General features: G+C 44.0%; 1 protein-coding gene across 8 annotated transcripts in view; it reads right to left on the bottom strand.

The window, feature by feature from the left end:
• The window catches only part of LOC115114733 (rho GTPase-activating protein 12-like), a 182,779-nt gene that overhangs the window by 45,031 nt on the left and 119,913 nt on the right, over positions 1 to 17,835 (bottom strand). For 6 of the 8 annotated variants that reach the window (XM_065013699.1, XM_065013703.1, XM_065013702.1 and 3 more), the window contains exons 3-6: positions 16,256 to 16,399; positions 15,840 to 15,971; positions 13,229 to 13,438; positions 1,084 to 1,164 (exon numbers count right to left, since the gene is read on the bottom strand). In XM_065013699.1, the coding sequence (XP_064869771.1) occupies positions 1,084 to 1,164; positions 13,229 to 13,438; positions 15,840 to 15,971; positions 16,256 to 16,399 (567 nt within the window). The remainder of the gene's footprint in view (positions 1 to 1,083; positions 1,165 to 13,228; positions 13,439 to 15,839; positions 15,972 to 16,255; positions 16,400 to 17,835) is intronic. The other 2 variants (XM_065013705.1, XM_065013706.1) reach the window with 1 other exon arrangement.

Below are 17,835 nucleotides of genomic sequence, written 5' to 3'. Positions count from 1 at the left end.
TTGGTACTGCAGAGAGGAGGGGGAGTGTTGGTACTGCAGAGAGGAGAGGGGAGTGTTGGTACTGCACAGAGGAGAGGAGGGGGAGTGTTGGTACTGCAGAGAGGAGAGAGGAGGGGGAGTGTTGGTACTGCAGAGAGGAGAGAGGAGGGGGAGTGTTGGTACTGCAGAGAGGAGAGAGGAGGGGGAGTGTTGGTACTGCAGAGAGGAGAGAGGAGGGGGGAGTGTTGGTACTGCAGAGAGGACAGAGGAGGGGGAGAGAGAGGAGAGAGGAGGGAGGAGAGAGAGAGAGGAGAGAGGAGGGGGAGAGAGGAGAGGGGAGTGTTGGTACTGCAGAGAGGAGAGAGGAGGGGGAGTGTTGGTACTGCAGAGAGGAGGGGGAGTGTTGGTACTGCAGAGAGGAGAGAGGAGGGGGAGAGAGGAGAGAGGAGGGAGGAGAGGAGGGAGGAGAGAGGAGAGAGAGAGAGAGGAGGGAGGAGGGAGGAGAGAGGGGGAGGGAGGAGAGAGGAGGGAGGAGAGAGGAGAGAGGAGAGAGGAGGGGGAGTGTTGGTACTGCAGAGAGGAGAGAGGAGAGGGGAGTGTTGGTACTGCAGAGAGGAGAGAGGAGAGGGGAGTGTTGGTACTGCAGAGAGGAGAGAGGGAGGGGGAGTGTTGGTACTGCAGAGAGGAGAGAGGAGGGGGAGTGTTGGTACTGCAGTGAGGAGAGAGGAGGGGAGTGTTGGTACTGCAGAGAGGAGAGAGGAGTGTTGGTACTGCAGAGAGGAGAGGGGAGGGGGAGTGTTGGTACTGCAGAGAGGAGAGAGGAGGGGGAGTGTTGGTACTGCAGAGAGGAGAGAAGAGGGGGGAGTGTTGGTACTGCAGAGAGGAGAGAGGAGGGGGAGTGTTGGTACTGCAGAGAGGAGAGAAGAGGGGGGAGTGTTGGTACTGCAGAGAGGAGAGAGGAGGGGGGAGTGTTGGTACTGCAGAGAGGAGAGAGGAGGGGGGAGTGTTGGTACTGCAGAGAGGAGAGTAATACACCTGAATAACTTGAGGGACAATCAAGGAAACCATTGAACTGAAACAGTGAGGTAGTGTAGAGGGCCGTACCTTGGGCAGCTCCCACTCTGACCTGGAGCCATCAGCACTGTAGTAGTATGGTCTGCCCTGTTCATCCACGTGCTTTATCCACTGGAAACACACACACATGGGAGATGAGATACACCAGGTTACTAGACCATGACGTTCAAAAAGACAAAAATGTCTCTCTTTTGTCAGTGGTCTATGAGCCATGCTAAATATGTGATAGTAGTGTGGTCAAGTCTAAGTGAAATATAGACATTCCACGTGACAGTACAGACATCTGTAAATCAGCCGAGAGAGATCAATAGAGAGATCAATAGAGAGAGAGAGAGAGATCAATAGCGAGAGAGATCAATAGCGAGAGAGATCAATAGAGAGAGAGATCAATAGAGAGATCAATAGAGAGAGAGAGAGATCAATAGAGAGAGAGAGAGAGATCAATAGAGAGAGAGATCAATAGAGAGAGAGAGATCAATAGAGAGAGATCAATAGAGAGAGAGAGAGATCAATAGAGAGAGAGAGAGAGATCAATAGAGAGAGAGATCAATAGAGAGAGAGAGAGATCAATAGAGAGAGAGAGATCAATAGAGAGAGATCAATAGAGAGAGAGAGAGATCAATAGAGAGAGAGAGATCAATAGAGAGAGAGATCAATAGAGAGAGAGAGAGAGCATCAATAGAGAGAGAGAGATCAATAGAGAGAGAGAGAGATCAATAGAGAGAGAGAGAGAGAGAATCATTAGAGAGAGAGAGATCAATAGAGAGAGAGATCAATAGAGAGAGAGATCAATAGAGAGAGAGATCAATAGAGAGAGAGAGAGATCAATAGAGAGAGAGATCAATAGAGAGAGAGCGAGATCGAGAGAGATCAATAGAGAGAGATCAATAGAGAGAGAGCGAGATCGAGAGAGATCAATAGAGAGAGATCAAGAGAGAGAGATCAATAGAGAGAGATCAATAGAGAGAGAGATCAATAGAGAGAGAGATCAATAGAGAGAGAGATCAATAGAGAGAGAGCGAGATCGAGAGAGATCAATAGAGAGAGATCAATAGAGAGAGAGCGAGATCGAGAGAGATCAATAGAGAGAGATCAAGAGAGAGAGATCAATAGAGAGAGAGATCGAGAGATCGAGAGAGAGAGATCAATAGAGAGAGAGAGAGAGATCAAGAAAAATAGAGCGATCAAGAGAGAGAGAAATCAATAGTGAGCGAGAGATCAAGAGAGAGGGAGATCAAGAGAGAGGGAGATCAAGAGAGAGCGATAGAGAGATCGAGAGAGAGCGATCAAGAGAGAGCGATCAAGAGAGAGATCGAGAGATCAAGAGAGAGATCGAGAGATCAAGAGAGAGAGCGATAGAGAGAGCGATCAAGAGAGAGAGCGATCAAGAGAGAGAGCGATCAAGAGAGAGAGCGATAGAGAGAGAGAGCGATCAAGAGAGAGAGCGATCAAGAGAGAGAGCGATCAAGAGAGAGAGCGATCAAGAGAGAGAGCGATCAAGAGAGAGAGATCACTAGTGTTAGAGAGCGAGAAAGATCAATAGAGAGTAGAGGTCGACCGATTATGTTTTTTCAACACCGATACCAATTATTGGAGGACCAAAAAAGCCGATACCGATTAATTGGCCGATTTTTTAACATGTATTTGTAATAATGAAAATTACAACAATACTGAATGAACACTTATTTTAACATAATATAATACATCAATAAATTCAATTTAGCCTCAAATAAATAATGAAACATGTTCAATTTGGTTTAAATAATGCAAAAACAAAGTGTTGGAGAAGAAAGTAAAAGTGCAATATGTGCCATGTAAGAAAGCTAACATTTCAGTTCCTTGCTCAGAACATGAGAACATGAGAACATATGAAAGCTGGTGGTTCCTTTTAACATGAGTCTTCAATATTCCCAGGTAAGAAGTTTTAGGTTGTAGTTATTATAGGAATTATAGGACTATTTCCCTCTATACCATTTGTATTTCATTAACCTTTGACTATTAGATGTTCTTATAGGCACTTTAGTATTGCCAGTGTAACAGTATAGCTTCCGTCCCTCTCCTCACTCCTCCCTGGGCTCGAACCAGCAACACAACGACAACAGCCACCATCGAAGCAGCATTACCCATGCAGAGTAAGGGAAACAACCACAGGCTCAGAGCGAGTGACGTTTGAAACGCTATTAGCGTGCGCTAACTAGCCAGCCATTTCACTTCGGTCACACCAGTCTCATCTCAGGAGTTGATAGGCTTGAAGTCATAAACAGCGCAATGCTTGGCGCACAACGAAGAGCTGCTGGCAAAACGCACAAAAGTGCTGTTTGAATGAATGTTTACTCGCCTGCTTCTGCCTAGCACCGCGCAGTCAGATACTTAGATACTGTATGCTTGTATGGTCAGTGTAAGGAATTGCTATTTCGTATGCAGGTGACTAACTTACTGCTAATTACATGGCTACAACTCACAGTAAAGCCTGTGGGGTCCCCTACAGGATAGCTCCCACATTACACACAATCTCCTTTTAATTTTAACCGAACACTGTGTGCCCGAAGAAGATCCTACGATGATGGACAGACAACTGAGCCAATGGCAGAAGACTACAGACTACAACCAGCTGAACCAATCCGGAGATCCGATCTTCCTAGGGTCAACCTACTTTCTGTGACGTATATAAGAGCTGTGCTGACTGTTTACGCTCTCTGCCTGCCGTTCCACACGAACTAACGGAAGAGCCGTATTTACGTGTACCAGATATTCTCCCTCTGAAATAAACTGTCGCTTGTCGTACAATTTTAACACCTGGTCTGAATCGATCCTTAACCGGCTCACCCTTCTAATATCCTTTTATCAACAAAACATGGTAGCCAGAGGATGGTTGAATAACGGTCCGGTCGAAGTGAGTTGATTGGGTGTGAGAAGGAGAGTGACGGAAGGACGTTCCAAAAAGAGACGGGTGAAAGAAATTGGGGAGGACAATAATTCTGCTCAACTCGGGAAACTGATCTAAAAGGTGCACCATAAACAAGGTAAGCAAAACCTGTTAAATCAAACTTTGCATATTGTCGTATAGTCTGTCTAAATTCTGATCAGTATTTCCGAGTAAGTATGAATTCTTGTGTAAATTTATAATTTGCTGACGAGTCAAAGAACAGTAGAGTGAACATATGTGGTACGAGCCAGCGACGGCTGGTGTGATATAAATCATTGATGAGATATCAGTAAGGGGATAGCTGATTACTATTCATTAAATCTGGCGCCGAGGGGATAGATTGTGTAATTTTGTCCCGTGACCCGGTCAGCGCAGTCTGATAGCTTTCAATGATGAGAGATCACTTAAAGGCCTAAAAAGTTCCAATAGGGATCGGACATATATAAATTCAGTTCCGATAGGGGTTGGACATGTGTGTATTAATTCTGATAGGGGTTAGTGTGATATAAATCAGGAATAGAGATCGGTAAGGGGATAGTTAATTACTATTCATTAAATCTGGCACCGAGGGGGGAAAGTGTCATTTTCTCCTGCGACCCGGCACGGCACAGTCCGATAGAAATTCACTGATAAGGATCGGCTTTCAGGGGTCAGAGAGATAACGTGTATTAATTTTGATATTGTTAATTCGATAGGGGTCAGTAGGGGATAGAGTTGGATTCTAGAGTTGAATTCTATCCAGTAAATCCGCTTAGTTCGGTCTGATAGGGGTCGATTAATAAGAAATCAGAGATATAACCTGTAATTGTGTGTTTTGTCTTGTTTTGTCTATTTGTAACTGTTTAAATGAAAATGAAAGGTGGTTGTAATTGTTTCCATTAAGATTGTTGGTGGTCACATAGAGAGAGAGATAGAATTATATAATAAGGATTATTGGATAAATCCGAAACTTCTATATTGTATGTATCAATGACTTCTGTGTTGGATGTATAATCAGGAATGAAATGACTGATGTATAATTGAAATAATATCTGAACATAATATTTGAAAGTTGAGACTAATTAGTCGAATAGATCCCTTGGTTGTGCGCTCCACAAATCCCATACCGACTCATGCGTTTTCTCGAACTAAAACATACAAAGGAGAAGCTCAGAGATAAGACAGAGCACGTGTAGCAGTGTCTCTTCAGTATATCGTGGGTATTAATCAACGTCGGGCGAAGTATATGCTAACTATATTCAGATAGAAGGAGAGGATTACGATTAAAACTACGATTAAATTCGATTGAATTAAATTTAATTACGACTAAAGCAAATTCACAATGGCGACCCCAATACTCCAAAACTGAGGTTTAATGAGTTTTTAGAACAAAAAATAGAATATAGATCAGGGGAAAGGGACAATGGAAGCACATGAAGAAAGTTTGGGAGGGTTTAAAGCTAAAATGGACACAGGAAGGTCATTTAGGAGGAGGACCGCCATCCGCAGTTCAGCTGAAAACAATGGAATGTGGGTTAAAAGAGACGTTGCAGGAAGCTAGAGAGAAAGAGACAGAAAAGAACAAAATTCAAGTATTTAAGAAAGAAGGGTCAGATACGAAGGGAGCGAGATTAATGAGAATCCTAATTGAGGGAAAACTTTGGGCGTTTAAATTAGTGCTATTTTCTGTTGTTCAGATGCCGGAGTAACAAATACAGATAACTGTAAATTGGGTCTATTTGCGGAGAATCTCAGTTCCATAGCATTGGTGGTTCAGTGGTGGAGTTCTCGCCTGCCACGTGGGAGGCCGGGGTTCGGTTCCCAGCTGAGGTGTAAAGAATAGTTATATATGTCTGAGTCTTTGGTTGTAATTGAACTGGTTGTTTTGCAGAGAAAGTTATAGTCACTAGTATTGGTATAAGATATAAACTGAACGTTTTAAATAGTTTGTTTGGTTCAAATTGAAAGACTAATTCATTCAACTTAATATAAGAACGGAGATTTTGATGCAAGGCGATGTCTGTTCACTAAATGATTTGTTGGGAATAATACATTGGGAAAAGAGTCGTAATTAAAATGCTAATTCAAAGACGAGACAGTAACTTAAATCAAATTAATTCTGAATAATAACGAGGGAACAATTACGATAGATTTGTGTCCATCGAAATGTTTTTATAAGATTAGCGAATTGAGAGATGTTGATTGATGTTGTAAACTCTAAATCAGGATTCAACAGATGTGATAAATTAGGTTTGGTTTATCGAACCCGAAATACTGTTGTTGCAGACAGCCAACCATTATTTACAATGAGTTGAAAATCGTTGCGAAATAAGTCAAGATTGAGCGCTTGTTGATGACATCACTAGCGAGGTTTCCGTCGCCACGGAAATGATGTCTTGACTGGGGGTGACAGAGAAAATGGTTAGTGTCCTTAAAAAGGAGTATGTAAATCGTCAGGAAAGATGCTAAAAACTAGCAGCTGATTCGCTGGGTGGGTATCATTGATTTGTGGCGTTTATTTGGACTGTAATTGGGCCGTGAGAGAGAGGGATTGGATGTCTGAGTCATAAAACATCGTGATGGTGGATTCTGATGGTTGTTGATTTTTGGTTTGATCGTTTGAATAGCACCAGTGAATTTGAGCACTGTTTCCATTATGTGGAACGGTGTCAGGGTATTAATGGTGAAAAGCAACCTCTATGGTAAAACATAATTGTACATGTTTCGGTAAACTAGCGAGGTTGAATTTGGTTATTTGAACATTTCCCTTGATACGTAACAGGGGCAAGTTGTTTTTCCTTGAGGAGCACGCAGATGGTGTTTTGTTTTATTGAGATGTAAATGTGAGTTGAAGGAGCCAAGGGAAAATACGTTATTTTTATTAAATATCAGGGATTATAATATTGGGGAGAATGAGGCCATAAACGACCAAATTGGAAAGGCCTGGAAGTTTTGATTAATCATTAAGGTTTGCAAATATATACACATAAAACATTTGTTAGGACTATTTGTTTTGGTGCAAAGGTATTTTAAAGAGACACGCTCAAATATGGAACTTTATGAGTTTTTATTTTATGAGTTTTAAATTACACAAGTGAATTTGGATTTTAAGGATAAAGGGTTCTTTAATATGTCTAGTGTAGTATAGAACTTGACTATAAAAGGGTGGGTTGACTCATGGACCTTATCATGACTGTCTTCTAAGGTCTGATCAGCCTTAGGGGAGAGTCATTGGTATAATGAATGTGGTCATATTGAGTACTAGTTTTAAGGTAAATTCATTATAAAGGAGTTTAGGTTATGAGGTTAGGATAGGATATATATTAAGCCAATAGGGCAGGGAATTACATAGAAAAATAAGTTTCAGTTCTTAGGGGTGATAAATCACTGTAGACAAGGAATTCTGCACTCTGCAACATATATTAAATTCATGTTATTGTCAGATAGAATACTAAGAGTCCTTGAAGGAAGGATTTTGATATGATAAGCATTTGTTTTGATTTTTTTTTTTTTTTTGACCATTAGGGGTTTAAAAAAAAAAAAAAAAATAGTATTAAATTTAACAGGTATATAGGACATCTGTGATGATTTAGGATTATTGTTAGATGGATTAAGGAAATGTAAGGACTTTAGAGATTGACACTCATAGACATGATTTTGGATAAAGTCAAACAGTTAGAAGCTTAGTGGTATTTGAGAAATATGAGAGAAAAGGTTTAAATTGGTAAATATATATTTAAGAAAATATATAAGTAGTGCAGATAGTTCTTAAGTAGATAAGAAACTTGACAGGGAATTGGTACTGGATTGACGCCCAAGGGAGAATTGGACATGTGGAAAACTAAAAGGGGCTCCTTCATGATGTCAGACATAAAGATAATATACTAATCTTACCTAAGTCATTATTTAGAGTAGGTAAGGTTGATACCTGGGCAGAGTCAGGTATCAAAAGGGGGATGGGTAAATTGTGGTCTAGGATAGGATGGGGCTTATTGGATAAGAAAAAAAAATAAAAAATGTAAGCTAACAATTGGGCATAGAAGTTAAAGATATAATCAGATAAAACATATGAGAAATTGTTTGTTAACCAAGCCTGTATGTCCAGGATTGTATGCATTACAGGTGAACTACAGGTGAAGTCACTCAATCCAGTCCCAGAGGCTTGGGGACCATAGAAGACCCCTGGTGACAGCTAGCTGAAAGAGCTACCCAGATTCATATCGCACGGCGGAAGGGTAAGACATTTTTCACTGTCGGACAATAAACAGAGTTCGGGAGAAGAACTGGAATTAACAGAATTCCGGGGGCCAACTCTCGAATGAAGTAACCCTACCTGTCCTATCACCCCTGTTTTTGTTCATAGAGGTGAAGATGTGTCTGGCTCTGGCTAAGTGATGTGTATTTTGTTCCAAAATAAGCATAAGAGATCCCTAGATCTGGGTAGATAAGAAGTTAGAATAGAGATTACACGGTAACCGACTTCGGACAGTTCTGGGATTGGAGAAGAGGGTATCCTTATAGCATGGAGGATCCCACAAGGGTGGATAGGTTTTCCATGATATGGGGAAATCTGGGAGCAATGTTGAACTTTGTAAAGGTGATGAAATCCTACTAACCATCAAAACTATTAAGCTCTCTGATGCAGGAACTCACACCCTCGGACTACAAAGGACGAGGACAGACATGATGGGTGTGTTTTCTATCAAGGTACTGCCAAGACCAGAGGTAACCGGACACACTCCTCTACCACCACTGTGTTAAAAATACCATTCAGGTAATTAATGATAGAGACTATTCGGCTATTGATCAATTAGAAACTGAGACTGGTTTTGATAGTAGGGACAATTTGTGGCTGTCTTATATGAGGTACACAGCTAAAACCCTGAGAGGAAAGGACTGTATTATTTGAAGTTATGCTAGACCTGTTCTGGCTACACCCATTTGCTGTAGGAGAAGGAGAGGGGTGGTTGTGTATTTTGAGAAGTTTTTACCAGGTTAAGCCCAATTCAACCCTCTGTTCCTCTTTGAGCCTTGTGTTTCCTGCAGTACCTCCTCATCGGGCCTCTTGGGGTGTTGAGGCATATGGGGGCAATTACGAGTGCATCACGGGTACAGGTAATGGCATTGATTATGAGAGATTGCCTGAAGCTGATTGCAGGAGTAACATAACCATTAATTCCACTTGGCCAGTTACAGGCCTAAACCAAACTAGTGGTCTGGCTGATGTATGGTGGATGAGTGAAGCCAAAAGAGGGCTGAGACCCATTCTTAGAGGAGAATGGCAAGGTACGTGTGGTCTGACCAGTTTGATAATTCCACTGACCATTGTTGATGTTGTTGCTGAACAGCTGCTGAGTTCTGTAACCAGGGGACCTGAAAACATTCCATCCCATGGGAGACAAATGTAGTAGTGCTCCATGGACAGAGGATGTAGTTGACATACACACTAACCTGTTGGGAGTGCCAGTGGGGATTCCTCATGAGTTTCAGGCCTTGGGTAGGAATGATGGACTCTGGCACTTACTACCTACTATGGGTCCAGCCATGGTGGATGCTGGACAGACTGCATGGATTAATTATATCTACTATGACCAACAGCGTTTTGTGAATTACTCCCGTGATGCACTCACTAGTATGTCTGAACAGATTGAGGCCACATTTGGGGTTTCCAGACAGAATAGACTTGCCTTGGATATGCTTCTTGCCAGTCAGGGGGACGTCTGCAAGATGTTCGGTAAACAATGTTGCATGTATATTCCTAATACCAGTCCAGATGATAGTTTTTAAACTTCACAATCTAAGGCGGGGTTGATGCACTATCTGCTAAGATGAGGTCCACGGGGGGGGGTGGAGGAGTCTGTTCTCTTGGCCTGGTTTGGTAAGTGCACTGGTAGGATGGTTACTGGATTTCTGACCCTAATTCTTGTATTATTTGTTATTGATGTGATGTGCTGCTCGCATCATACTGTGTTTTGACAAGTCTGTTACAGATGTGGTGAGGGCTTCAGGCATGATGCCTTTGCTTGATGCTCCAGTTGGCGATGCTGATACGGACGCATGCTTTCAGGGGAGGATGGGACTGACTGATGATGACACATGGTTTTGAGTCCCTGGGTGGCTTGGAGCCCACCTTGTACAGGATAAAAGTAGCTGAGAGGACCAGATGGTTTCTAATAATTCTTTACTCTGTTTTCCATGACCAAAGTTTTATCCTACATCTTACATGTCAATAACAATAAAGTTTTATCCTGTTTTTGATAAGTGACACCCTTGGGGGGAACAAAGGCATATATAACTTGTTATTAGTAATAAACTTTTTATTATTTTCATGAAATGCTATGACTGCTGAAATAAAGGATAATTGAGTGACACCCTAGCTGGTGTCAAAAGGGGGACCTAAATTTCACACTTTTCTTTTGTTCTGTTTTTGAATGAGCTGTTCTCTTTTGACATGAAGGTAGTTTACACTTTGTAACTGTTATATGATTCATTGCTGAGTTTTTGTTCACACCCTTGGGGTTATTTTACATTATAGCCATTACCATATATATGATTGAATATTATCTGCTGTTGCCTTGTGTGGATGTATGTATGTGTTATGCTACCTAGCTGATTTGAAACATTCTTAAAAGTATCAGGGCCATGGAACTTTCTCATGCTGAAAAAATACAGAAGGGAGGGCACATTCAGAGCGTGGGGTTGCGAGAACAAGCGGTCTTTTTGGTTAGATAACAGGAGCCAGGTGCGAGATAACGGTATGGAGCATGAGACCCATCTTTCAGTTTTTGCAGCAATTTTAGGAGGGGGATCCAGTTGCTTTTATTGATTAAGCTTCTCCATTGTATGTCGTGTCCCATCTGGGATGGGAAGAGGGGGAAATTATTTTTTTTTGGGGCCATTTCCGGATAGACATACCTAGTTTAGGATATTTTTCCTTTTTGGATTATGTCTTCGTTTTTGCTTGGAGTAATGTATCTGGACTATATCACATCTCTTAGGAGATGTGAAGAGAGAGTATCACAACTTTTCCTGCTGGAAAAAGTTGGCTAATGTGGACAATAATTTTTACTTTTATTTTGAGCTGTTCTCCGCTCTGTTAAATGAGGGTTGTAAGTTCCTAGGTGGCTGGTAGCCAACTTAGTACATAGTGGGATTGAATGGAGAACATGATGGTAATACATAAATATCTATTTCTGTTTAATACCGTGCCTTATTTCATAGTCCTTATGGGAGAAGTTTCTCTTTGTGTCTGGATCCAGTTAGGTTGTGTCACGTCTCTGGTGAGACGTGAAGAGAGGGTTTTGTAAGGAATTGCTATTTCGTATGCAGGTGACTAACTTACTGCTAATTACATGGCTACAACTCACAGTAAAGCCTGTGGGGTCCCCTACAGGATAGCTCCCACATTACACACAATCTCCTTTTAATTTTAACCGAACACTGTGTGCCCGAAGAAGATCCTACGATGATGGACAGACAACTGAGCCAATGGCAGAAGACTACAGACTACAACCAGCTGAACCAATCCGGAGATCCGATCTTCCTAGGGTCAACCTACTTTCTGTGACGTATATAAGTGCTGTGCGGACTGTTTACGCTCTCTGCCTGCCGTTCCACACGAACTAACGGAAGAGCCGTATTTACGTGTACCAGATATTCTCCCTCTGAAATAAACTGTCGCTTGTCGTACAATTTTAACACCTGGTCTGAATCGATCCTTAACCGGCTCACCCTTCTAATATCCTTTTATCAACATCAGTCAGATTATATGCAACACAGGACACACTAGATAATATCTAGTAATATCATCAACCATGTGTAGTTAACTAGTGATTATGATTGTTTTTTATAAGATAAGTTTAATGCTAGCTAGCAACTTACCTTGGCTTACTGCATTCGTGTAACAGGCAGTCTCCTTGTGGAGTGCAACGAGAGAGAGGCAGGTCGTTATTGCGTTGGACTAGTTAACTGTAAGGTTGCAAGATTGGATCCCCCGAGCTGACAAGGTGAAAATCTGTTGTTCTGCCCCTGAACTATGATTAGGGAGGGAAACCCACTGTTCCTAGACCGTCATTGAAAATAAGAATGTGTTCTTAACTGACTTGCCTAGTTAAATAAAAAAAATAAAAAATAAAACTTTTAAATCGGCACGATTGTTATGAAAACTTGAAATCGGCCCTCCCGATTAATCGGTCGACCTCTAATAGAGAGAGATCAAGAGAGCGAGAGAGATCAAGAGAGCAAGAGAGAGAGACCAAGATAGAGAGAGAGATCAAGAGAGAGAGAGACCAAGAGATAGAGAGAGATCAATAGAGAGAGAGATCAACAGAGAGAGAGATCAACAGAGAGAGAGAGAGATCAACAGAGAGAGAGAGAGATCAACAGAGAGAGAGAGATCAACAGAGAGAGATCAACAGAGAGAGAGAGATCAACAGAGAGAGAGGGATCAACAGAGAGAGAGGGATCAACAGAGAGAAAGAGATCAACAGAGAGATCAACAGAGAGAAAGAGATCAACAGAGAGAGAGGGATCAACAGAGAGAGAGGGATCAACAGAGAGAGAGGGATCAACAGAGAGAGAGGGATCAACAGAGAGAGAGGGATCAACAGAGAGAGAGGGATCAACAGAGAGAAAGAGATCAACAGAGAGAAAGAGATCAACAGAGAGAAAGAGATCAACAGAGAGAAAGAGATCAACAGAGAGAGAGGGATCAACAGAGAGAAAGAGATCAGAGAGAAAGAGATCAACAGAGAGAAAGAGATCAACAGAGAGAGAGAGAGATCAACAGAGAGAAAGAGATCAACAGATAGAAAGAGATCAACAGAGAGAGAGGGATCAACAGAGAGAGAGGGATCAACAGAGAGAAAGAGATCAACAGAGAGAAAGAGATCAACAGAGAGAGAGGGATCAACAGAGAGAAAGAGATCAACAGAGAGAGAGGGATCAACAGAGAGAGAGGGATCAACAGAGAGAGAGGGATCAACAGAGAGAAAGAGATCAACAGAGAGAAAGAGATCAACAGAGAGAGAGAGATCAACAGAGAGAGAGAGATCAACAGAGAGAGAGAGAGATCAACAGAGAGATCAACAGAGAGAGAGAGAGAGATCAACAGAGAGAGAGAGAGATCAACAGAGAGAGAGAGAGAGATCAACAGAGAGATCAACAGAGAGAGAGAGAGAGATCAACAGAGAGAGAGATCAACAGAGAGAGAGAGAGAGAGATCAACAGAGAGAGAGAGAGAGAGAGATCAACAGAAAGAGACCCCGGTACCTTCTCATTAGTATAATCACTGACATACAGAGTGTGTCCATGCTCATCCAGCTCTTCTGACCAACCCCGGGGCGGGTAGCCGTACTGGCTGTCTGATTGGCTAGAATACGTGCTGTGGCAGTTGTCCTCCAACAACAGAGGCTGGAACGGACCAATGGACAGCGAGAGGAGAGGAAGGAAGGACGGGGAGAGAGAGAGTGGCGGAGTCGTCTATGATTAGGGAGGGAAACGGGACAGGGAGGGAAACGGGACAGAGAGGGAGAGAGGGAGGGAAACGGGACAGAGAGGGAAACGGGACAGAGAGGGAAACGGGACACAGAGGGAGAGAGGGAGGGAAACGGGACACAGAGGGAGAGAGGGAGGGAAACGGGACAGAGAGGGAAACGGGACACAGAGGGAGAGAGGAAGGGAAACGGGACAGAGAGGGAAACGGGACAGAGAGGGAGAGAGGGAGGGAAACGGGACAGAGAGGGAAACGGGACAGAGAGGGAAACGGGACAGAGAGGGAGAGAGGGAGGGAAACGGGACACAGAGGGAGAGAGGGAGGGAAACGGGACACAGAGGGAGAGAGGGAGGGAAACGGGACACAGAGGGAGAGAGGGAGGGAAACGGGACACAGAGGAGAGAGGGAGGGAAACGGGACAGAGAGGGAAACGGACAGAGAGGGAAACGGGACAGAGAGGGAGACGGGACACAGAGGGAGAGAGGGAGGGAAACGGGACAGAGAGGGAAACGGGACAGAGAGGGAGGGAAACGGGGCAGAGAGGGAGAGAGGGAGGGAAACGGGGCAGAGAGGGAGAGAGGGAGGGAAACGGGGCAGAGAGGGAGAGAAACGGGACAGAGAGGGAGAGAGGGAGGGAAACGGGACAGAGAGGGAGAGAGGGAGGGAAACGGGACAGAGAGGGAGAGAGAGAGGGAAACGGGACAGAGAGGGAGAGAGGGAGGGAAACGGGACAGAGAGGGAAACGGGAGAGGGAGGGAAACGGGACAGGGAGGGAAACGGGACAGGGAGGGAAACGGGACAGGGAGGAGAGAGAGAGGGTCAGAGATAAATAGAGCGAGAGAAGGACCAATCACCATTGAATTACGTATGCACAGAGAATAGAAAGCACCAATCAGCAGTCATCATGAATCACAATCCTCTAAGAACGAGACATTTACAACACAGTAAAGCACCAGTCCTGGGTTCAAATACTGGAACATCTTTTCTCGTCTGGGATGTTGGCAATGAGGCCCCTTTAACTGGCTTCGTACTGGTCAAAGAGACAAATGGTATCCACAAGTTCATCTGACTCTGGGGAGGAAGATAAAAGGGCCTCATTGCCAAAATCCTGAAGTACCCCTTTAAGTTACATGACAGCTGGGAAACGAGGCCTAGACGTTTAGAGCTCAAAAACTCAGCTTAAAAATAGTTTTTGTACTTTCTTCATTAATCCACTGATACAGTCCCAAAATGTGCTGCATGTCTTCTTCATCATGAGGATGTGATCGGTGACACTTCACTTCTTGAAAGTCCGATATCTTAAAACCTTGACTGCTGACATGCAAAACACTTGTGGGTTTTATCATCACTGGATAAATGAAGAAAATGACAAGAGATTGTATTTTGAGTGGAGTTTCCCTTAAAGTGCAATAAGGCAGGAAAATTAAATCAAGCACAGGTACATTTTATTTTTTAATGACTTCAAATAGTATTTGAACCCAGGGGTGTGAAGCACAGAGAGTTGAAGACGGCAGGAACATCGAAGCACCCGACTCAGTCTGAACACGGTTACTGGGTGTGGCCAGACAGAGGACACAGCAGAATACAAACATGTACTGCTGCAGTAACAGCAAACTAATGAGGCTGGGACCAGTTTCCCAGTTTGAGGAGCACCGACTGCATCTGGCCACAAGGTGGCAGTGTGGTGCTTATTATCATCATTCTAGAGAACAAAATGTACTGTGATCCTGCCAGAACACAGCAGTGATTCTTTCTGTCTAATGTGTTTGGACGGGCGTGTTTGAGAACACAAGCACATACACCTCATGACTTTTCATAGATGTGTTTGAATTTGCTTGTTTCTGTACCTAAGTGTGTGTTTGAGTAAGTGTGTGTGTGTGTGTGTGTGTGTGTGTGTGTATGTGTGTTTGAGTAAGTGTCTATGTACGTGTGTGTGTTTGAGTAAGTGTGTGTGCGAGCGTGTGTGTGTGTATGTGCGAGCGTGTGTGTGTTTGAGTAAGTGTGTGTGCAAGCGTGTGTGTGTGCGAGCGTGTGTGTGTGTGCGAGCGTGTGTGTTTGAGTAAGTGTGTGTGTGTGAGAGCGTGTGTGTTTGAGTAAGTGTGTGTGCGAGCGTGTGTGTGTGTGCGAGCGTGTGTGTGTGTGTGTGCGAGCGTGTGTGTTTGAGTAAGTGTGTGTGCGAGCGTGTGTGTGCGAGCGTGTGTGTGCGAGCGTGTGTGTGTGTGTGAGCGTGTGTGTGTGTGCGAGCGTGTGTGTGTGTGCGAGCGTGTGTGTGTGTGCGAGCGTGTGTGTGTTTGAGTAAGTGTGTGTGCGAGCGTGTGTGTGTGTGCGAGCGTGCGTGTGTGTTTGAGTAAGTGTGTGTGTGTTTCCAACACATGTCCCAGTACATACCTCCGTCTCCCCTGTGCTATTGCTGTGGGATTCCCCCCGGCTGCTGCCACTACTGGCGTCTCTGGCTCGGGGAGGTTTCCATGTCCTCTCCTGGGTGGAACGGTTGAAGTAGAACTGTCTGCCGCTCTGGTCCTTCAAATGGAATTCAAAATCTTTGTCCATTACAATATTTAAATCAAATTGACATTTGTCTTCGTCTCGTGGTTAAAAACAGTAAAATGACATATAAACACAGATCAGACAACATCATATAGAATCATTCCCAAATGGCACCCTACTCCCCATTTAGTACACTACTTTTGACCAGAGCCCTATGGGCCCTGTAGTGCACTAAATATGTAATAGGGTTCCATTTGGGACGCACACAGAGACGAAGTTCGCACATAGCGAAGTTCCATGACGGTAGTAGTACAGACCTTGTGGGCCTCCCAGTCCCCCAGGACATGCTGTGGGAAGTTGGAGGGGTCGGGGGGCAGGCTGGTCCCAGAGATCTTCAGCTCCTGCAGGTTAGTGTAGACAGGAGACTCAGGACGACCACCCTGACCCGGCAGAGAGACAGTCTGGAGGAGGAGAGGAGAGGAGAGGAGAGGAGAAAGAGAGGGATATTGGTTGGTAAATTAGATTTTTGATTTTACAATGACAGCCTCCCCCGGGTGGCACTGGGCCAATTGTGCACCTCCCTATGGGACACCCGAACACGGCCGTTTGTGATACAGCCCGAGATCGAAACAGGATCCGTAGCGACACCTCTAACACTGAGATGGAGTGCCTTAGACCGCTGCGCCACTCAGGAGCCCTAAATACATGAATGACTTGTCTTAATGTTGACGTGAGCCACACAAACTCTTGAGAGAGAAAGAGAACGGACAGACAGCTTAATGAATAGTTTACCTGATGAGGAATAACTACAGAATGAATCCTAACATCATCAGGTGCAGGTCAGGACATTTTTTAAAGGACAACACAGTCTCAAATTCCCCTTTTCTCAAGTGTGTCACTAAACCACCATGAGTTAGTAATAGACTTGTTGGTGAACACTTGACTGACAGGGATCGACATAAAACGCTTGTCCGCTTGCCTTGGGCAAGTAAAAAACAAATAAACAAATGGTCGGACAAGAAGAATAGAGATCTAAATTGTCTGAATGGACAAGTAAAAAAAATAAAAAGTCACGCAAAAAAAAAATCACTATATCAAAACAATTAGTCTACTCTGATCAGAACTGTATCAGTCTTACACCTACGGAGAGCATGAGAGACAGAGAGAGAGCATGAGAGACAGAGCGAGCATGAGAGACAGAGCGAGCATGAGAGACAGAGCGAGCATGAGAGACAGAGCGAGCATGAGAGACAGAGCGAGCATGAGAGACAGAGCGAGCATGAGAGACAGAGCGAGCATGAGAGACAGAGCGAGCATGAGAGACAGAGCGAGCATGAGAGACAGAGCGAGCATGAGAGACAGAGCATGAGAGACAGAGCATGAGAGACAGAGCATGAGAGAGACAGAGCATGAGAGAGACAGAGCATGAGAGAGACAGAGCATGAGAGAGACAGAGCATGAGAGCGAGAGAGCATGAGAGCGAGAGAGCATGAGAGACAGAGCATGAGAGCGAGAGAGCGAGAGCATGAGAGCAAGAGAGACAGAGCAAGAGAGACAGAGCATGAGAGATAGAGCATGAGAGAGAGAGCATGAGAGAGAGAGCATGAGAGAGAGAGCATGAGAGAGAGAGCATGAGAGAGAGAGCATGAGAGAGAGAGCATGAGAGAGAGCATGAGAGAGAGAGGATGAGAGAGAGCATGAGAGACAGAGACAGAGCATTAGTGACAGAGACAGAGAAAGAAATTTGCACAGCAGGTAGAATTATTATATACAGAGTAACTAAAAAGCCAATTCAAAACAGTGTACTTTGGCTGGTTATCGAGCTACTTTACCCTCAACAAATCTAACCGTTTGTGGGCGGTTTGTCTGGGTTACTTTCAGATGTGTCCCATGATAC

The sequence above is a fragment of the Oncorhynchus nerka genome, linkage group LG9b (genome assembly GCF_034236695.1).
Source record: "Oncorhynchus nerka isolate Pitt River linkage group LG9b, Oner_Uvic_2.0, whole genome shotgun sequence".
Lineage (NCBI taxonomy): Eukaryota > Metazoa > Chordata > Actinopteri > Salmoniformes > Salmonidae > Oncorhynchus > Oncorhynchus nerka.
This window is presented reverse-complemented; position numbering and strand designations above follow the sequence as displayed.